Source organism: Fistularia commersonii, chromosome 23 (assembly GCF_037954325.1).
Source record: "Fistularia commersonii isolate RoL2024-O1a breed Wild chromosome 23, RoL_Fcom_v1.0, whole genome shotgun sequence".
Classification (NCBI taxonomy): domain Eukaryota; kingdom Metazoa; phylum Chordata; class Actinopteri; order Syngnathiformes; family Fistulariidae; genus Fistularia; species Fistularia commersonii.
Genome location: NC_141306.1, coordinates 8,460,165 through 8,478,227, shown reverse-complemented (window position 1 = coordinate 8,478,227; position 18,063 = coordinate 8,460,165). Strand labels below are relative to the sequence as shown.

Genomic DNA, 18,063 nt, shown 5'->3' with positions numbered 1-18,063 from the left:
TACACATGTACCTACATACATACTTATATATGCATGTATTGACATCAGAAATGTCAATAGACAGGTCTGCCTCATGCTAGGTGTGCTAGTGTTTATGTCTGACCAGGGGCTTAAGTGTCCTCCACTGCAGGTAATACACACCTTTGTGAACAGTGTTCACACAAACTCTACAACGAAGTCTAAAAAGCTCATTCGCATCGGTTCATCTAAGTCTCTTTGTCAAGATAAGTGGGTGTGACGGCGTGATGATATAACAGTTTGGGTCCGTTTTTAGAGGATCCGAACCCCCCCGTCCATTTCTTGCTGTTGGAAAACCGTCCAATAAAACTAATGAATCATCAAATCAAAGAATAACCGGAGGAAATAATCACAGAACAAGCTGAGATAGAAAATCCGACAAAAGCCAAAGAGAGGAAAAAACATCCAGCAGGACCATCACATCTGTCACTCACCCGTGTGGATCCCTATCCTGAGTCTCAGCTGGTCGTTGGGTCTGTGCCTGATCTTGAACGTCTTAACCTGCTCTAGCAAGGCCAGCGACATCCCGGCGATCTCCCTGGCGTGGAGCTTCCCGTTCCGCACGGGCAACCCAGACACCACCATGTACGCGTCGCCGATGGTCTCCACCTAAAGAAATGAAGAGCGGTTACTCGGGCTGGAAACGGGGAACGTTACCGCACGACCGACCGATAGTTACCGGCTCACCTTGTAGACGTCGAAGTTATCGATGATGGCGTCGAAACAAGTGTAGAGGTCGTTGAGCAGCGTGACGACCTGCGGAGACACGAGCGACGGGATAAAGGCGGGTCCGGATGCGGCGGATACGTAAAAAATCCCGGCGGGCTTTTTACCAATCGGTTATTCAGAATCACCCTCATTTCTCCGGTTTGAGGGGTTCGACCTGATTTGCATCGGTTTTGAAGTGGGAAACCACTTGGCTTTCAAAAAAAAAAAAAACATTTCACTTGCAAATCTAGAAAAAAAAAAAGCTAAATATATAATCCATCAAAAACTTGTGAGCACTTCCATTTCACTGCGCTGTTTACAAAAAATATTATTTGTCGCGACCTGTCTGGCCTCATTGGAGACAGCAAATTTCCGGAAATATGACAACAAAAATTTCGAATTTGAATCTTTATTAAGACTAAAGTTCACCGGAACTGCTGGACAGAGGAAGGCGTAACAAACTACACTCAATTCGAATTAATTCAAAAAGGAAGCCGCACAGTCGAGGCCACAACAGGGCACAGGCCAAGCACACTTGGGCGATTCCCTCCCAGAGCGCGGGTGTAGCAGCGTCGGCTCCGGGTCTCTGGCCGGCTGTGACATCACCACGCGTTTCGGAGGCAGCGGGAGATGAGTCGCGTTCGGGCCCGGCGTGACTCAGCCCTGCGTCAGCGCCGTCTTCCGTCCGGTTATTCTGAGCGGCAAGCCTGTGTGGGAACTGTGAGATACGCCGTAGGTAGAGGCCTGACACAGCTGAGAACTTTGAGCGGCGGATAAAGAGAGAATCCGCGGTTGAGCGCGATCACGACCGGCTGAGGGCGCGAGGAAAGTCAGCGCGGCGTAACTTCGATTCCCGAACGAGGAGTCCGAGGGAGGAGGAGGAGGAGGAGGAGGAGGAGGAGGGGAGGGGGGCGCACCTGGAGCGGCGTGCTCTCGGCAGACATGGAGGTGAAACCCACGATGTCGCTGAAGTAGATGGTGACGCTGTCGAAGGCTTCCGCCTGCACCGTCTCCCCTCGCTTCAGCTGCTCTGCCACCGAGCTGCCCAGACACAAGGCCACAGGGTCACGGAGGAGACACACACACACACACACACACACACACGTGTGGTTACTCCTCAAACCTGAGCCGCTCTCACCAAGAACCCTTGAAAGTCATCTTTGTAAAAATGTAATTATAAAATGGCTGAAAGGCTCGATTAAAGTCATCTCATCCTCTTTAATTACGCAAATGTTCGGTTTCGGAGCCGAAAGCCCGGCCGGCTAATCCTCCCCGTGGATGCCGAGAGGAGATATCACACTTTATCTCTATGAAACGGCGAGAAAGACGGGATTCGGGAACGGCGTTTTCCCCGCTCTTGTCACAGCGAACATGGCTGTCTCTGCTTCAGATACGCTCTGACTCACTGATCGATGCAGGATTTCACCGCCAGCGACCCCCGGGAAGACGTTTTCCGGAGTTTTCAAGGTTTTCGAGGACGAGCGCGACGCGGCCTTTTTCTCTTACTGTGGTAAAATTTGATAGAGGAGGTTTTCGGCCTTCCGTTTCTCCTCCAGGTAGGCCTGCGTTCGCTCCTCCACCAGGTTCTCCAGGTTGTTGGCGTACTGCTCCATCCTGGACAGCAGGTTGTTCAGGATGCTCGTGCTCCCCTCCCTGCAGAGTACACACACACACACACACACACACACACACACACACACACACACACACACACACACACAATTAGAGTTTTAAGGCTAACCTGTGTGTTTTCTCTCCTACTATCACTATTTCTTTTGGTACAAACAACAACAATAACTATGAATAAGGCAGAATTAAAAATAAATGGTTATCTATGCATTTTCTGCGTGGAACCTCGTGAACTGGGTCTCCATATAGAAAACTTGAAATTGACCCTGCTGTTTATTTTTACGGGAACTTGATAAATAAGTGGTGCAGCGGTGAGGCCGATGTGGATTGCGTATATTGATAACAATTACGAGCGTAAAGATAAGATACATAACCATCGCAGACCGTCCAAATCAGCTCTGATTGGAAAAAGTAACTTGCTTGGGAAATAATAATAAGTTCCCAATGTGGCTCAAAATTGTGGTGCCACTTTGCTGCAGGAACTGGCGTTTTTTTTTTTTTTTTCGTCAAACACCGGATCCGTAACAGGAAGTCGAGACTGGCATTTTAACGGATGTTTAATTCCGACTCCCGCTGTCACGGCAAACTGCGCGTTGATTTATGAGCCGCTCCCTCGACCGCTCGGGCCGCTGGCAAGCGTCAATAAAGATTCAGTTGAACGGGCTTTGGGCAGGCACTCTGATTGGCTAAAGACCACCTGCGTTATCCGGCGCCGCGGTTTGATTGACGTGACCCTTAACCTCTTTTTAGTCATTATCATTACCCATCAGACGGCAGGATGTGAGCAAATTACAATGACGTGTTGACTTGAAATCATCCTTCAGCTGGAGGAGAGCCTTCAGATGGCGGACATATTTGGCCGCGCCGCTTCACATTCAACACCAGAGATTTACGAATTACTTCATATTTTCGGCATTTAAAAAAAAACGGATCGCTGCCCTTGAAAATGAGTAAATAAAATGATAATTCAGGTGGTTCCCACGACGGCGCACGCGGTCTGCCGAGCGGCCCTCGGCTCGTACCATCAAGTCGATCGATCGGTCTAATTTGAGGAAGTCTTTCTATAATGTATGAGGACAAGTGGAGAGAAGAAAATTGTGCAGAGAACGGAGGTTTAACGTCACCGGAGGTTGGTTGTTGTAACACAGTCCTGATATAAAACTGAGGTCGAAAATGAAATGAATGGACTTTTTACGAGATCTTATGCTTTCTGTGAGCGTATGATTAGTAAGCGCTGGCACGCAAGGTGCTAACCAAGTCATCTGGTTGAACAAGGGGGGGGTCAGTGTCTTGCCGGGGATATTTCGACATGCAGGTGGAAGGAGGTGACTCCATTCTCACCCTGAGCACATTTCACATATATATTCTAATTATGTAATGCATGTGCCGTATAGTATGCGTCTCGGGAGAAGTCTGCTCACACACACACACACACACACACACGTATCTGCGCACACTCTGGCGGAGAAAGAGTGTGAGTCATCCTCATCATCAATCATCATCGCCTGGCGGGCCGCCATGCTTTCACCGGGTCACAGATCCTACACACACCCACAGGTTTGAGTTGAAAGGACCAAAACATCAGTGAGAAACGCTTGAGAACCGGTGTGTGTGTGTGTGTGTGTGTGTGTGTGTGTGTGTGTGTGTGAGCCCCACTGTCCTGCTCATCATATACATCACACACTTCTGATTTCAGAAAATCATAACTTTCTGTCTTTGGGTTTCATGATAAAAAAAAAGAGAAGTAATTCACATTTTCGTGCATTCGCCGAAAGACATGCTTTTCCAATATGTCCGGTCGGCATAGTTTCTGGAAACCTCCAGTCATGGTCATTGTCTCGCTACTCCTGTCTCTTTTACACACATCTGGAATAAGAAGACAATTTACAAGATTGCAGCATTTTTCTACTCAGAGATGCAGCGAAGTATAAAAAGTCTTGGCCGAGGCTCCTGTTGTTTACTAAGTGGTTTCACATGCGCGGGGAGGTTCCGCCCAAAGCCCGACGATGACTTTTTTTTTTTCCAGCAAACCAGTCTGGAGGAATACTAGAAAATATTCACAACATGCGGCGCATCTAAATGCATGATAGGAGGCGGTTTGTTCGCATCCTGGTGACGGGACGAGTTTCAGACGCTCTCATTGGTCAACATGAACCCCTCAAACACACACCAAATGTAACACCTCGTCCATCACGTCACCTCAGCGACATACAGTTAATTAATAAAAATAAGCATTGGGTAGTGCTATTGCGTTGCTGAGGGGGCCACACACACACACACACACACACACACACACAGGCAGGGGAGTGGCGATTGAGCACGTCACTGTCAAGGGCATCCTCGATGGCTGTCAATCATAGCGATCCCCCGGCCGTACGTCAACAAGCTGATCCAACGTAGACTTGAAAATGAGCGCAGGAGAGGTGACGGGAAACACACACAGTCATAGACACACACACACACACACACACACACACGCGTGCGCGCGAATCTTAACTACCTGTTTAACACAACTGACATGAGAAGAGAGTTTTGGCACGATTGTTCGGAGACGGCATGGATTTAAACCTTCTTCTGATGATGGAATGAAGAAAAAAAAAACACTCGCCGTGAATTCATTGGAGATTAATCGATTAAATAAAACCCGCCGCCTATCGATGAACTCAAAAATGCGGCGGAGTCACCGGGACGAGGGGCCTTACTAACAACCGCTATCCAAAACGACCTAACAGGTCGTCGGAATAGACTCCGACAGTTGTATGCGGTGGTATCGCCATGGAAACCGATCAGCAACTAAGACAGACTGTTTACATCCTTTCCCTGCAGCTGCACATAAAGAAAAGGGTTGCATTTTTCTATAAATAGCCAACGGCGCAGCATGCAGAGCGATCGCTGATGTTCCTCCATCGGCTCGCTTCCTTGAGCTTGTCAAGCCACACATTCCCCGATCAACTTCATTTTTCCTCTAATATTTGCGCTAATCATTTTTTGGGTGAAAAAAAAAAAAAGCCTGGCGCTTATCACCGCTCCTTTGCTTATTTATATGTTAATGAGCATAAAACGCACTTGATGAATATATAGTTTTTTTAAATCCCTTTCATGCTTTTTTCAAACACGAATGACTGAATTATCATGCAGAGAGATGTGCACTGTGCATGAGTGTGTGAGTTTACACGGACCGGTTAGAGGCGAATAATAAAAACTTTTGTCAGTTCATAGTATTTAATCTGAAAACTACTACTACACTTTATATTAGGCAATGACAATAATTTTGCACTATAATATCAGTACACCATAATGCAGCGTAATGCGGTGTGCGATGCTTCTGAGGTCTCATTGTTTGCTCATTTCCTCCTGAAAAAGCTCTCCGGCGACTTTTGTTTCTGGCTCTTTTTTTTCAAGAGATAGCTTGTGGTAGCTAATGTGTGAAATAGTGCGACCGAGTTAAGCGCAGCAGTAAAGCGAAGGCGGAAAGAGACGTTTTTCCAAATAAGATCTCGAAGGTCTAATGAAATAATTATAATTTGTGCCAAGAGAGGTTTTCTTTGCGGACCGGTACCAAATGCTCCGCAGGCCGGTACCGGTCCACTGGTCTGAAGTACATTAATTCAAGCACCAATGTGTGTGTGTGTGTGTATGTGTGTGTGTGTATGTGTGTGTGCACGCACTGGACAGCAAATGTGAATTATGTGCCACTTTGCAATCTCATAAACAGTCAAAAAGACAATCACCATTCATGTATGTTGGTTGACAAAAAATTCTTGAAAACAAACACACACACACTCACACTCAAACACACAAACACACACACACACACCCTTTTCTTCTTATGTTATTCATCACGTGACTGGTGAGTGAACTGGTGATGGACTTGTTTTTTTCTACTTCCACAGAATACGAAGCTCGGCGTTCGGCTCTCTTAAAGCTCAGACCAGTCAATCACCATGACAACCCTTTTTTTATTTTCTCAAATATTTTTGCTGGTATTACTGATTTCCATAAAACGCTCTCTGAACAAGAAAAAGAACACACGGGGGGTGGGTGCATGTGTGTGTGTGTGTGTGTGTCGGTGGGCCCTTTCTATTAACAGAAAACACCAAGATGAAACCTTCAAATTAAGACATATCACACAGCAACGCACACGCAAATCGCGTGTTTGTCAAAACCTTCACAGAGTTTTACTGAACACACGTCACTCCTCCAGAGATCTCACTCCTGTGAGGAGTGAGATCTCTCTAATAGTTGGAGACGAATTTGAAGACAAACATCGAATACTGACTTCAGTGTTAAAATATGAACGGGTTCGGCTGTTTCTGGCTCCACCAGGAAGATGGCATCTTAACATGGTTGGAAAAAAGAAAGGCAGAGACGGACGAGCTGCAGAGTTCAGACGACAGACAAGAAAAATGTTTATTTAAATGTAATTTATATTTTTGCATATGCATCAGTGGTGTATTTAAATGGACAAATCCCACAGTTAAATCCTCCTGGTGTGGAGGAGCATTTATCCCCGAGCAGCTTGACCTCCCGGTTGCGCGTTAATATAAACGTATTCGAAAAAGTCACTGTGCGTTTGTTACAATTTACAGCAGCCCGATGATGCCACGGTGATGAAAAAAACTCGACGATGACTCGGAGTGATCGGTTTAAACGGGTCGCTTCCTGGAGCCGCTACGACCTCGGGGAAGGAAAAGGGGGAAACACGGGAATCGGCAGCAGCGGAGGAATGAAGCCGTTTACTCTGAGATAAGCTGAGGCGGCAGCGGGAGCGGAACCGCGACCCCAAATATCAGGTGTGCCCGATACATTGATCGCTATCTACCGGTCGATCGTAAAGGTAGTGTGTGTAGATCGCGTGGCATTAAAACGTCAACGTCAGCCTGTCATCCTCACTAGGAAATTTGTCACTCGACTCTGTCTGTCCAATCCGATCTTTTCTGACACAGGCGTCACTGCGCACGTGCACATAATGGCGCGTTCTAGCGAGCTAGCGAGTTAGCCTCAAATTTATGTCTTCTAAACTTATGGGTATAAAAATGAGTGGTTGAGCTGGACTAAGTAAAAAGACTAAAACGTATCACTTCCAACAGAATGGGAGGTCGAATTTTTTTTGACTAGGTCGTTTTCAAAGTGCGTTCGCCTCATCTGCCGCTCTACCGTCGCTATAAAGGAAATGTGGAGCGGCGTTTTCAAACCGTTCATAAAAACTACAGCACCGACTTCCCTCCGAAAAGTGAGCCGAGAAGGAGAAAGGCGAAGGAACTAAAATCCCAGCTGTCAGGACGGCGGTCATTTTTCTCCAAGCTAACTTCAACTATGCCGATGACTCCATTCAAGTCATCAAAATAAGGTATTTACCAAAAAAGTACTCTGTTGTTGTGTGCCGCATGGGTTCATCCAAGATCCACGAACATTTATTGTGTTAAGTATACTCAGTAGATCAACACATAAATATACACTGCTCAAAAAAATAAAGGGAACACTTAAAAAACACATCCTAGATCTAAATGAATGAAATATTCTTATGAAATACTTTGCTCTTTACACAGTTGAATGTGCTGACAACAAAATCACACAAAAATGATCAATGGAAATCAATTGTATCAACCCATGGAGGTCTGATTAGGAATCACACTCAAAATTAAAGTGTAAAAACAAACTCCAGGCTGATCCAACTTTGATGTAATGTCCTTAAAACAAGTCAAAATGAATCTGTGTTGCTTCCTGAGTGGACACTATGATTTCACAGAAGTGTGATTGACTTGGAGTTACATTGTGTTGTTCAAGTGTTCCCTTTATTTTTTTGAGCAGTATATATTCAGCATTTTTAGTGGAGGTACATCATTTTCACATGGTCATTTGAAAAGTAGCTCACAAGGCGAAAAATTGTGGGCACCCTTGATCTACACGGACTGACAAACAAAAAAAGTGTTTCTCCGAAAGTTCATCCCATCTGATGTTGTGGTTGAATCCAAGCTCCCCGGCCATCACCATAAATACACACACGCAGTCGTGATATCGTCTGACGGACGCCCCCCCCCGCCCCGCTTCGCCACCTCAGCCAAGTTTTGACAGGTTAAGCCATCGCTGATACACAACACGGGCCGGCTGCAAGTCAAAGCGCCAAGTTGTGGGTCAAAGTAATGAACCGTGACTCGTGTTTTGATCTCCGTGTCAAAACTGTCAGCGCAGGAACCGCGACCGGAGCGAGCGGGTCGAGAACTTCAACCTGGATGCGGGCAGGCGCAGGCGAAACCTAATTTTACCCTTTTAGATTTAATACAAACACGCGCGTATGCACACACCACCTGCCAAGGATACTTCCATTGTATCGTTTGCACCGGGGCCAACTTTACTGAGGCTCCTGGACGCTACGTCTGACAAAGCCAAGATGCCGTTATTATTATTATTTTTTATTATTTGTTATTATTATATTTCTATAATAAACAAGGGATCCAAATGTGGCTCTTTCATCTTTGGAAAATAAACCATGGGAATTCAATTTAAATTATTTTTTTTTTTTTTACAGTTTTTTTTAATTCTTACTATAAATTTGAACATTATGGCAGTCTTGTAACATTAAAGTAAAATGGCAGCAACGCCATTTATTGGGCGTTTACAGCCCTGATGTGGAGATGCCGTGTGCTGAGGTTGAAGAGCAAAAATCACATTAACTAAGTAAAGAAATAAATTGGTCCTTTTTTTTTTTTTTTTATTGCCAGTGACAGCTGACTGCACGCCCTGGTAAACACAATGAAACAACGGCATTTTTGGTTTGCTACAAGGGGATCATTTAAGTTAAGCTTTTTATTTCATAAATACGGGGAGGGCTCAAATAGACTATTTTATTGGAACATAACATTCAACCATTTTTCTTATTTTTTTCCAGCTCAAAATGTTATTACATTACATTACATTACGGTAATTTAGCAGACACTTTTATCCAAAGCGACTTACAAAAATTGCAATTCAAACAAAAATTGCAATTATAGTTGCATGAGGATTTTTTTTTTTTTTTTTGCTCTGTAGTATTAGTAAACACTATAGTTTTTTGATAGATAGCATAAAGGGGAAAAAAATGATTTGAATATTTTGTGGGTCCAAATTTTATGCTTTTCTGTGGGAAACACGGATGCAAATGACGCTTTTGAGAGGAAGGTTTGCCGACCCCTGACTTAGACCTGCACACATGATTTTAATCTCCGAGGAAATTCTCCTGAAAATTCTCCCAAATTTTCCTGATCTAAGGCAGTGTTTCCTCGCCGCTGTCGCTGAGCGCTTGCTTATGGGATGTTGGGTTTCTGTCAATCATCTTAAAGAGCGGCGTCCAGATCTGCTCTACATGGGAAGTGTCATCGGAGAACCGGGTTGTGATTTGGCGCCAGATAAATTAAAATCTGAATACATTTGTGTAACTTTTACCGAGTATATACTCCAAATTATTCCAATTTTGTCATTTCTTGACAGCGGAAATCCAAACATGTGAATCCCCTGTGCACGGGGTGTACGGTAGGGATGCAACACGCTAACTTTTCCAGAATGACGTTCCCTAATTGAGCGAAAACACACGCTTTCCAGGGCTGACATAAAAGAGGACCATTCACATGAATGATTAATGGAGTCGCTGAAAAAAAAAAAAAAAAAAAAAAAAAAACGGTAATGTGGAGTCAGTCGCTGTATTTCCTCGCAAAAACGCACCCGCGGAAAAATTTCGGCATCGTCTCATCGGCGACGACGACGACAATGTGGGAAACCGCTCGGCCTCCTCAGGGAAGGAGTGAGAAACGGCGGTCTCACTTGTTGAGTTTGGCCACGTAGATCTTGATGTGGCCGAAGTCGGGCCTTTCGGCGGGATCTTCGGCCCAGCAGCCGTCCATCAGGATGGTCAGCTCCTCCGAGTGACACCTGTTGTCGGTCGTCGGCCTGAAGTAGGGCTTCTGGCCGTTCCTCACCTTCTGCACGATCTCTGGAAACGGAGCACCAATAAAGTGTTGAGAAAAAAAAAAAAGAAAAATTGAGGATTCCTGCAGAGGCGACACGGTTAAAACCACCGTTTTCGCTTTATGAGAGGTATACTCGGTTGCTTGGCAACCTTCTGCATCCAATATCCTCCTTAGCCAAAATGCAAACTCGTTTTTTTAGATCAACAAGAGTCGATGAGAGAAGTTAGTTTCCAACACAGGACACGGTGAGACTGCCTTCCTCCTGAATCTAATTCGGTCAGAAAACAAGCACATTTAGCGAGTGGCTCGTCGTCTCCGTGGAATCGTATTTGGACGTTTGAGATGATGGCGAATCTGAGTCTTGAGCGTCGACTGCGGGATTCACCTGGTGGTCCAGACGACGTTACGGACCGGGAACCTTTTTTCTTTTGCAGACCAGAGACAATTACTGACGCCTTGGAGCAAATTGTGATCTTACCACTTCTCTATATCCAATAATGTACTCAATGGGGAGTCAGATCTATTTCAGCTTTCATTACAACCTCAATAGAGGATGCCGGACAAGAAATCTGTGCTTTGAGAGAAAAAAGGGAATTTTTTTTTTTTTTTTCCGCAATGTCGTGATTTGACTGAAGTAAAAGCGTGACCGTCACGAACACGGCGCTTTCACTTATTGAGAAACGACCCGGGTTTGTGAAGCGGCGCTGAATGGATTTACGAGTTCAAAAGAAACAAACGGTATGTTTCAGAGCCCAACTGCTGCACGACTGTGACCGCAGCTGTTTCTATTTCTACTTTAAAAGTTTTATTTTCCTCTCAGTTTCTATAGACTGTTGTTGCAGTGAAACTTGTCAGTCTAACCCCAAAATGTGCAGGTACACATCCATGGTGATAAGGCACTGAACGTGATTCCACACATGACATCGTGATTAAATAATCTATTTCAGAAATAAATAAAACCAGGGGAAAATTGGTATTTTGTGTTGCAACATTAGCATTAACAGTTACACTATTCCTTTTCTTTTAAATTCTTTTCTAACTCGCTTTCAATGAGGGTCACATTGGCGTAATGGTTGCCCTCAAAGGGCCACATAGTATAAATGTAACCAAATGTGATGTAAATATATGTAACTTAATGTGAAATAAATCTGAATTCATTACTCATTCAAAACCAAAATGTTAAATATGCATTTCAATCTTGAAACAGCTTTCCATCTGCATAAGCTTTTCTCTTCCCGGACATTTAGAGATCATTTGTATTTCAAAATTCCACTTGTTAAAAATGGCATAGTGGGAAATGCACGCGTTTGACTTATTTCTTTTAAGAAGATCGGACCATTAAAGATGTTCTCGCCGGCCGCATAAAATGCCGTGGCGGACGAAATTCGGCCCGCGGGCCTTGGGTTTGACACATGTCGGCTTGGGTGAACCCAACCTCTGCAGGAGGTAACGATAATAAATTAATTCAAGTTACGCAACATTTTTGCATATGCATTAGCACAGAGAACGTCTCCTCTTATCAAGAACTTTAAAAGACTTTGCCTCTCTTTCCTGTTCCAGTACAACAAGTAATTAGAATCTGCTGTATTTGCGCACGGAGAGCAGCTAAAGAGCAGGTGTGGCCTTTCGTGCACGGTAACGGGTCGGGAGCAGCGCTGCAGAACGTGACTCTGAATAGGAATCGTGCGAGGAGAGACGCCGCCGGCGGGTTTCGCTTTTGTGAGTCAATTTCATCATTTTGTTCCTGTTGTAGGAGCCGGTGGAGAAAATCCAGACCCATTTTCTGGAGTTTTCTCTCTCTTTGTGATGAATAATCACCTGCTCTAATAGTGATTTTCTATTTCCCTCACCATACTAGGATTTCAAAAATGTTGTAGCGACAAAACCAGTGAAATAATCATTATTTCCTGACAAATGAGCACAACACAGGGAAGTTGTGCCGTCACTATAGTTTGTAGTGTTTTTTTTAAGTAAAGAGGCAAAAGGTTGAATGTGTGTGTGTGTGTGTGTGTGTGTGTGAGACCCTACTCAGTGCTGTGTTTTCAAGATGGTCACACTTGTCTTATTTTGAAAACAAGTGGGGCAAAAACGTCCACAAGTCAAATGGCCTGTTGTCCTCGATCAATACCAGTCATGTTTTTGTGCAAATCCTGTCATTGATATCGATGAATTTAGAGTTTGTTTTTTTTCTTTTAATCTTGTCTTTTGTTTAGAGAGCATCAAGGTGGTCAGCACCTCCGCCTCACACGGAGAAGACACAAGAAAGAATTGCATTGTATAAAATGAAAGAGTTGCACCAGTTCTGGTGGAAACTACAGGATATTCATTTATCATTGATTATTTGAGATTTAAAAACATTTGCCGTTCAGTTTCGATGCATGTTTGCAGGTCTGAGAACCCATTCATCAATCGACCGAGGAATGTTCTCACTTTACGGCAAAAGCGACATTTTACACACATGCATTCACACGCGCTCAAAATTCTGTACCTGGAACAATGTTATCAATTCTTGACAGCTCTCAGTTTCAGCGCTTTTTTTTTCCACTTTCATTGAATCATAGCCATTACCTTCCTCGCAGCGAGGCGCGCCGGCACAGGCAAGCCGTGAATTTACTTCTACGTCGGTTAAGCGAGAGCACCGAGCGGCACGGCGCGTTGGAAAAAACTGCCGGTTTGTGAGATTTGCATGAAATCCAAGCATGAAGCGCAATCACTTCCGACTTCCTGGGATGTTGCTCTGACTTTATATGTATTCCTGACTTGTAATCTAATCAGCTCGGCGCTGTTTCGACACCTGCCGGGATTGTAAATCGTTGAGTCGGTACGATCGAGAGGTCAAATTGAAAGTACACCAACAGCGCATAAACACCAGTCATCGATGCTGAAAAATATTAGATGTGTGTACATTTTTATATTTACGATCACAGATACTGACACAAATCCTTTGTGTGAATGGTTTCTGGGAACGTCACGGCGGGACGGCGAGCGGCGCGGGCCTCTGCGACTCCACCTGCCCCCGACATCTGGGCAGCATGTGGCCGTAAGAAGTGGCCTTACAGACGTTTACCATTACAAAGGCTTCCCTTCAGGAAACGTCAGAATGAACGAATGAATGAACTTTCCAGGTTGAGAGCTTGTTGTAGAAAAATGGTGAATCGGCGACTCACTGATTTATCTCTTTTTGTGTTTTACGCGGTCGATCGCCGACTTACCGGAACGCTCAGCCGCCCCCCCCCAAAAAAAAATCCAGGGACCATAAAAAAAAAAAAAAAAAAAAAAACACTTGTGTTTACCTTTGGGGCTGAGGTCCATGCCCTCCACATAGAAAGGCCCATTCCTTAGGGCTATTTCCTGTAGGATGATGCCAAAACTGTACACGTCACCCTTCGGAGTCCCTTGGGGCGGGTGCCGGTCGTATATTAGCAGCTCCGGCGCCGTCCAGAGCTTCTCTGAAAAAATAAGAGGGTTGAAAGGCACGGCAGAAAAAAAACGCCAGACGCGCGTCCGATTTGCACGGGTTGGACTTACTTGCATAGAGAGCGTGCGAGTCGTCGTTCTCGCAGGACGAGCGAAAGCTGGCCAAGCCATAATCTGTGATTTTCAAAACAAATCGACTATCCACTACGCAATTAGATGACTTCAGATTTCCGTGGCAGCCGAAGTAGCTGTTGTGGAGGTAGTTCATTCCCTGCCGGAGAGAAGCGGCAAGTCAAGCATTACAGGGCGGCGCGCTCTTTCTTTTTCCTCTCGAGAAAATCATATATGAAAACACACAAACCGAGACATGTGGAATTAATACGCTTCAACAAGTGGATGTACGTTGTTGGTTTTTTTTTTTTTTTTTTTTTTTTTTTTTTTTTTTTGAGTTTTTTTTTTTTTTTTTAATAAAAAGAAGCTCAGCCGTGGGGAAATTTCTCTGAAATTGCCGTTAATGCAGAGCGCGCTCGCATTCAATACGCTGTGGAAACGGTGAGTCAAATGTCCCTCCGAAACGCGCCTCCGTCGATCGTTCTCCGCCGCGCCGCTATCTGCGGCGAGCAAAAACCCCGGCCGCCTCGATCATGGCACTGAATAATCGAGGGGTCTTATCTTCCTCCACAAGAAACTCCCCATCTGGTCGGATTAAAGATGCCCTTTTCCGGGCAAAGTTGTGATTGGATGAGGTGAAGCTGGAAGAAAGTTTCATTTCAATTTATAATAAGCTGTCTGTCAGACTTGAAACTACACGATGGAGTCATGTTTGCGTTGGCTCCTCGCTTGTCGGCCTGATTCTGTCCACATGAAACCATGGCAACCTGAACATTAGCAGCTGAGGCTCCCAAATCAATCGTCTTTTCCAAAAAATTCCTTTTTTTTTTTTTCATTAGAAATATGAATGAATCAATGTTCAGCCTGTGCCAACTCTCAACAAATGTGCAAACACACACACACACACACACACACACACACTACTTACCTTCACTATGTCATTGATCAGGGAGTAGCGGAACATCCAGTCCAGGTTGATGCTCTCATTTTCTAAAATGTCCTGGAAAACAAAAAAACAAATGATAAACCAGTGACTAGCATGTACACACACACACACACACACACACGGACACACACACCTACTCTCTGGCTTAGCTTGTGAACTTCCAAGGACTTCTCATCAAGGCTGCCTTAGTTTATTCAGAGACTAAATAAACAGCCGGCAGTCATGGCCGCTGTCCCTGCAGGACATTAATGAATAACCGTCCAGTTACGGGAATCTGGGTTGTCATATCTACCGCTGCTATCTTTCTTTCTCTCTCCTGTCTTTTGCTGCAGAGCCCGACGCCCACCCCCGCCTCTGCATTCTTGGAAGGTTAAAGGCAGCGTCCGGGCTTCCCGTCATTTCCCGGCTTTTTTTTTTTTTTGGAAGTGGCGACTTTTCGGGCCAAGAACAAGCTGCCGCGAACCTTCCTGTGTTTCTCACGCGGGAGATCGACAAAGGCGAAAAAAAAAATATATATATGCCCAAACTTTAAAAGGCCGCTCTCCTCCTACAGTAACATTACCGCAGACTAAATAAGGTCATTTATGTCGCTGTGGGCAGACCTGAGCTCCAGCCCTGCCAGGAATAGCAGCTACTTCTCCTCACCCTTCCACTGCTGCAACATCCATCACCTCCTTCACACCTCATACTTTCACTCATTCATGTGTATTTTGCATTAATGCGCTGGCAAGTCATATTTTTTTTTTCAACATAAACAAATAGAATCCGGACATTAAGCTCTCATTCATGTCCAGTGTTGCAGTACAAAAAAAAAAAAAAAGTTAAAGAAAATACAGCGACTGCATGTTTTGATGAAGGATGAAAACATGAGCGCGCGTCTTTGCATTTATGATTTCTACTTCGCCTTTAGCTTACGGACATTAAAACAGACATATTATCATTTCAACGCGGTAAATTTCCTGTCAATCCGGCCTGCAGAGTTTGCGCTACGTATCTATATTTCTATGTTGTGAGAGAAAATAGTTGACACGTGCACGGTGTGATTGTAAGCTGTTTTACAGGCGCATGTGGTTGTAGTCACTGCATTGTAAGGAGACAAAGCCGTAATGGATGTGCGTAATGACAGCATTAGAGGTTTCCGTGCCGTTGCCAGTGCGAGGATGGAAGCCATGCGCTCATCTTGATAATGTTGAGACAATCCCCACCACACACACACACACACACACACACACACACACACACACACACAGACACACACACACCTGCAGCTCACATACTGGAACTGATGCACGCTGATGTGATTCTTCCTCTGCAGTGTCATCATTTCTTCCGAGCCGCGTCCGCCACAGTTTTTGCACGTGCGTCTACATTCTTGTTCAATTTTTTTCACCGCGTCGGTCCAAATAAGCACCGACACCTTCTGACAACCTTGTATTTTTGTTTGTTACTTCTTCGCAGCGCTTTCCCTTGCGATGCCATAATGCTCGTAAGATGTTGGCGGACTTTGACCGCTCTGACCGACGAGAAAAATAATTCATCGCTGTCCTGAAAGTGTTTTCCGTAAAATGTCCTACATTACTGTAGCACTTTACATCTCACTCGCTCTTTCACCGACAGCCAAACAATCCGCTGTCTCGTATAAACTGCAGATCCTTAAAAGGTTGGAAAGCGAATGACAAAATCACCAATACATAAAAATAACAGGCGTCGACGGAAACACCGAATCTGTTTAATAGCGGTATAAACATCAAACGAATATATTTGAGTCGAATTTTCATCCTAGGAAGAAATGGAATCCTCCTGCCGGTTCGAGGGCCTCCGTGAAGACCGGAGGAGATTTAAGGATTCAGAAAAGAGGTCCCAGAAGGAGAGGGTTAGACGGAGGCGGGTGATTGGCTGCTTATTGAAAAACCGTCACGTCATTAAATGGCGCCGACGTGAGCGTAAAGTTTGGAGCGGGAAGCGGCGGTTCACCTGCAGGCTCCCGCGGGGACAGTACTCCGTCACGATGCAGATGTTGGGGGGGTCGATGCAAGCCCCGATGAATCGCGTCAGATGGTTAAACTGGACGTCCCTCATCTGGAAACGAGAGCAGAGGAAACGGTGAGCGCGTCCAAACGCCGCACTTCCGGGACGCTTCCCTTGCACGTAGAAAATTTCAGAGGACGTCGCTGCCAGCGTTTCTCCAAAATAGCCCGTTTGCAGGCGGCTAGCTGGCACCGCGTCTTTCTCGACGTGTCGAGACGCATTCCTGCTCGGGGCAGCCGGGCTCGAGTCGTGTGTGTGTGAGTGTGTGTGTGTGTGTGCGCATAAATTGCCCTCAGAGGTTATGAATGAAGCAGTGTGTGGACGGAAAAAAGAAAGGCCGAGGTGTTGACAGAATGTACGAGCCGAGCGGAGCCGGCGGAGCTCGTAAAACTACTTTACATGTAAATACGTCCCTAATCGGGCGTCTCATCCCGGCTTTTTACGATTCGGGTTAGCCATTAACGCGCGTTTTCTTCCACGACGACAAAGGACGTCGCTCGTCGACCCCCCGGCGCCTTCTGGTTCCCGTGCGCTCGGCCGCTGACAGGATTCTCTCAAAAAAGAAAAACACACACGGAATAAGAAAACAATTTCATCCAGAAAAAAAGGGGCGGCGAGTGACAGCCGTGCTCCACGACCGGGGAGCTTCTGTTTCGCAGCTCGGTGGATGTTAGCCTACCCTTTGGCCTATATAATTTGCCCCTGCTGCACGCTTCTCGGGGGAGGGGGAGGTGGGGGAGCGCTGGAAGACAAGTGGTTAAGTTTCCACAAGCAGGACCGCCTTCCCCCCCCCCTCCTCCCATATTTTTCACGAGCCGAGGTTTGACGGGGCGACCGGGACGTCTGAAAGGCTGCCAGCGGCTCCTCCGACGGGTTAAGGGGCGACGGGGAAGCGGGAGGAGGAGGAGGAGGGGGAGGATGGCGTCCAGGAAGCCCCCGCGCTCTCTTCTCCAAAAAGACGCGTCAAAAATCCACCTCGCTCGCTCGCACACATCCGTCTCCCTCCCGAAGCTGCAGTGGAATTTCTGAGTTATGATTTCCCGGTGCCACACTGAGTTTCCATCAGCAAACCACATAAATTGCGTAGAGTTTCTTCCCCCTTCCATTTACTTATCGCTGCCTCGTAAATAAATCCCGGCCAAAGAGGGACCTTTTCATCAACAGCCGCCGTCACCGGGAGCTTTTAAGTCGCCGGGCGCCGCAGGAAACGACGGCACCCGCGTCCGTCTCGCCGACGTTCCGATAAAGTGTCGGCTTCCGCTT

The 18,063-nt window shown here is 45.8% G+C and overlaps 1 protein-coding gene and 1 long non-coding RNA gene across 2 annotated transcripts in view; one reads left to right on the top strand and one right to left on the bottom strand.

The window, feature by feature from the left end:
* The window catches only part of npr2 (natriuretic peptide receptor 2), a 62,640-nt gene that overhangs the window by 5,731 nt on the left and 38,846 nt on the right, over window positions 1–18,063 (bottom strand). Inside the window, exons 11-19 of the mRNA XM_086171123.1 lie at window positions 16,747–16,851; window positions 14,755–14,826; window positions 13,827–13,986; window positions 13,592–13,747; window positions 10,153–10,321; window positions 2,233–2,379; window positions 1,644–1,767; window positions 706–774; window positions 453–627 (exon numbers count right to left, since the gene is read on the bottom strand). Coding sequence (XP_086027249.1) covers window positions 453–627; window positions 706–774; window positions 1,644–1,767; window positions 2,233–2,379; window positions 10,153–10,321; window positions 13,592–13,747; window positions 13,827–13,986; window positions 14,755–14,826; window positions 16,747–16,851 — 1,177 coding nt within the window. The remainder of the gene's footprint in view (window positions 1–452; window positions 628–705; window positions 775–1,643; window positions 1,768–2,232; window positions 2,380–10,152; window positions 10,322–13,591; window positions 13,748–13,826; window positions 13,987–14,754; window positions 14,827–16,746; window positions 16,852–18,063) is intronic.
* On the top strand, window positions 14,126–16,495 carry LOC147220946 (uncharacterized). Its single transcript, XR_015107988.1, has 2 exons — window positions 14,126–14,267; window positions 15,105–16,495. It is a non-coding gene; the product is annotated as an uncharacterized LOC147220946 (long non-coding RNA).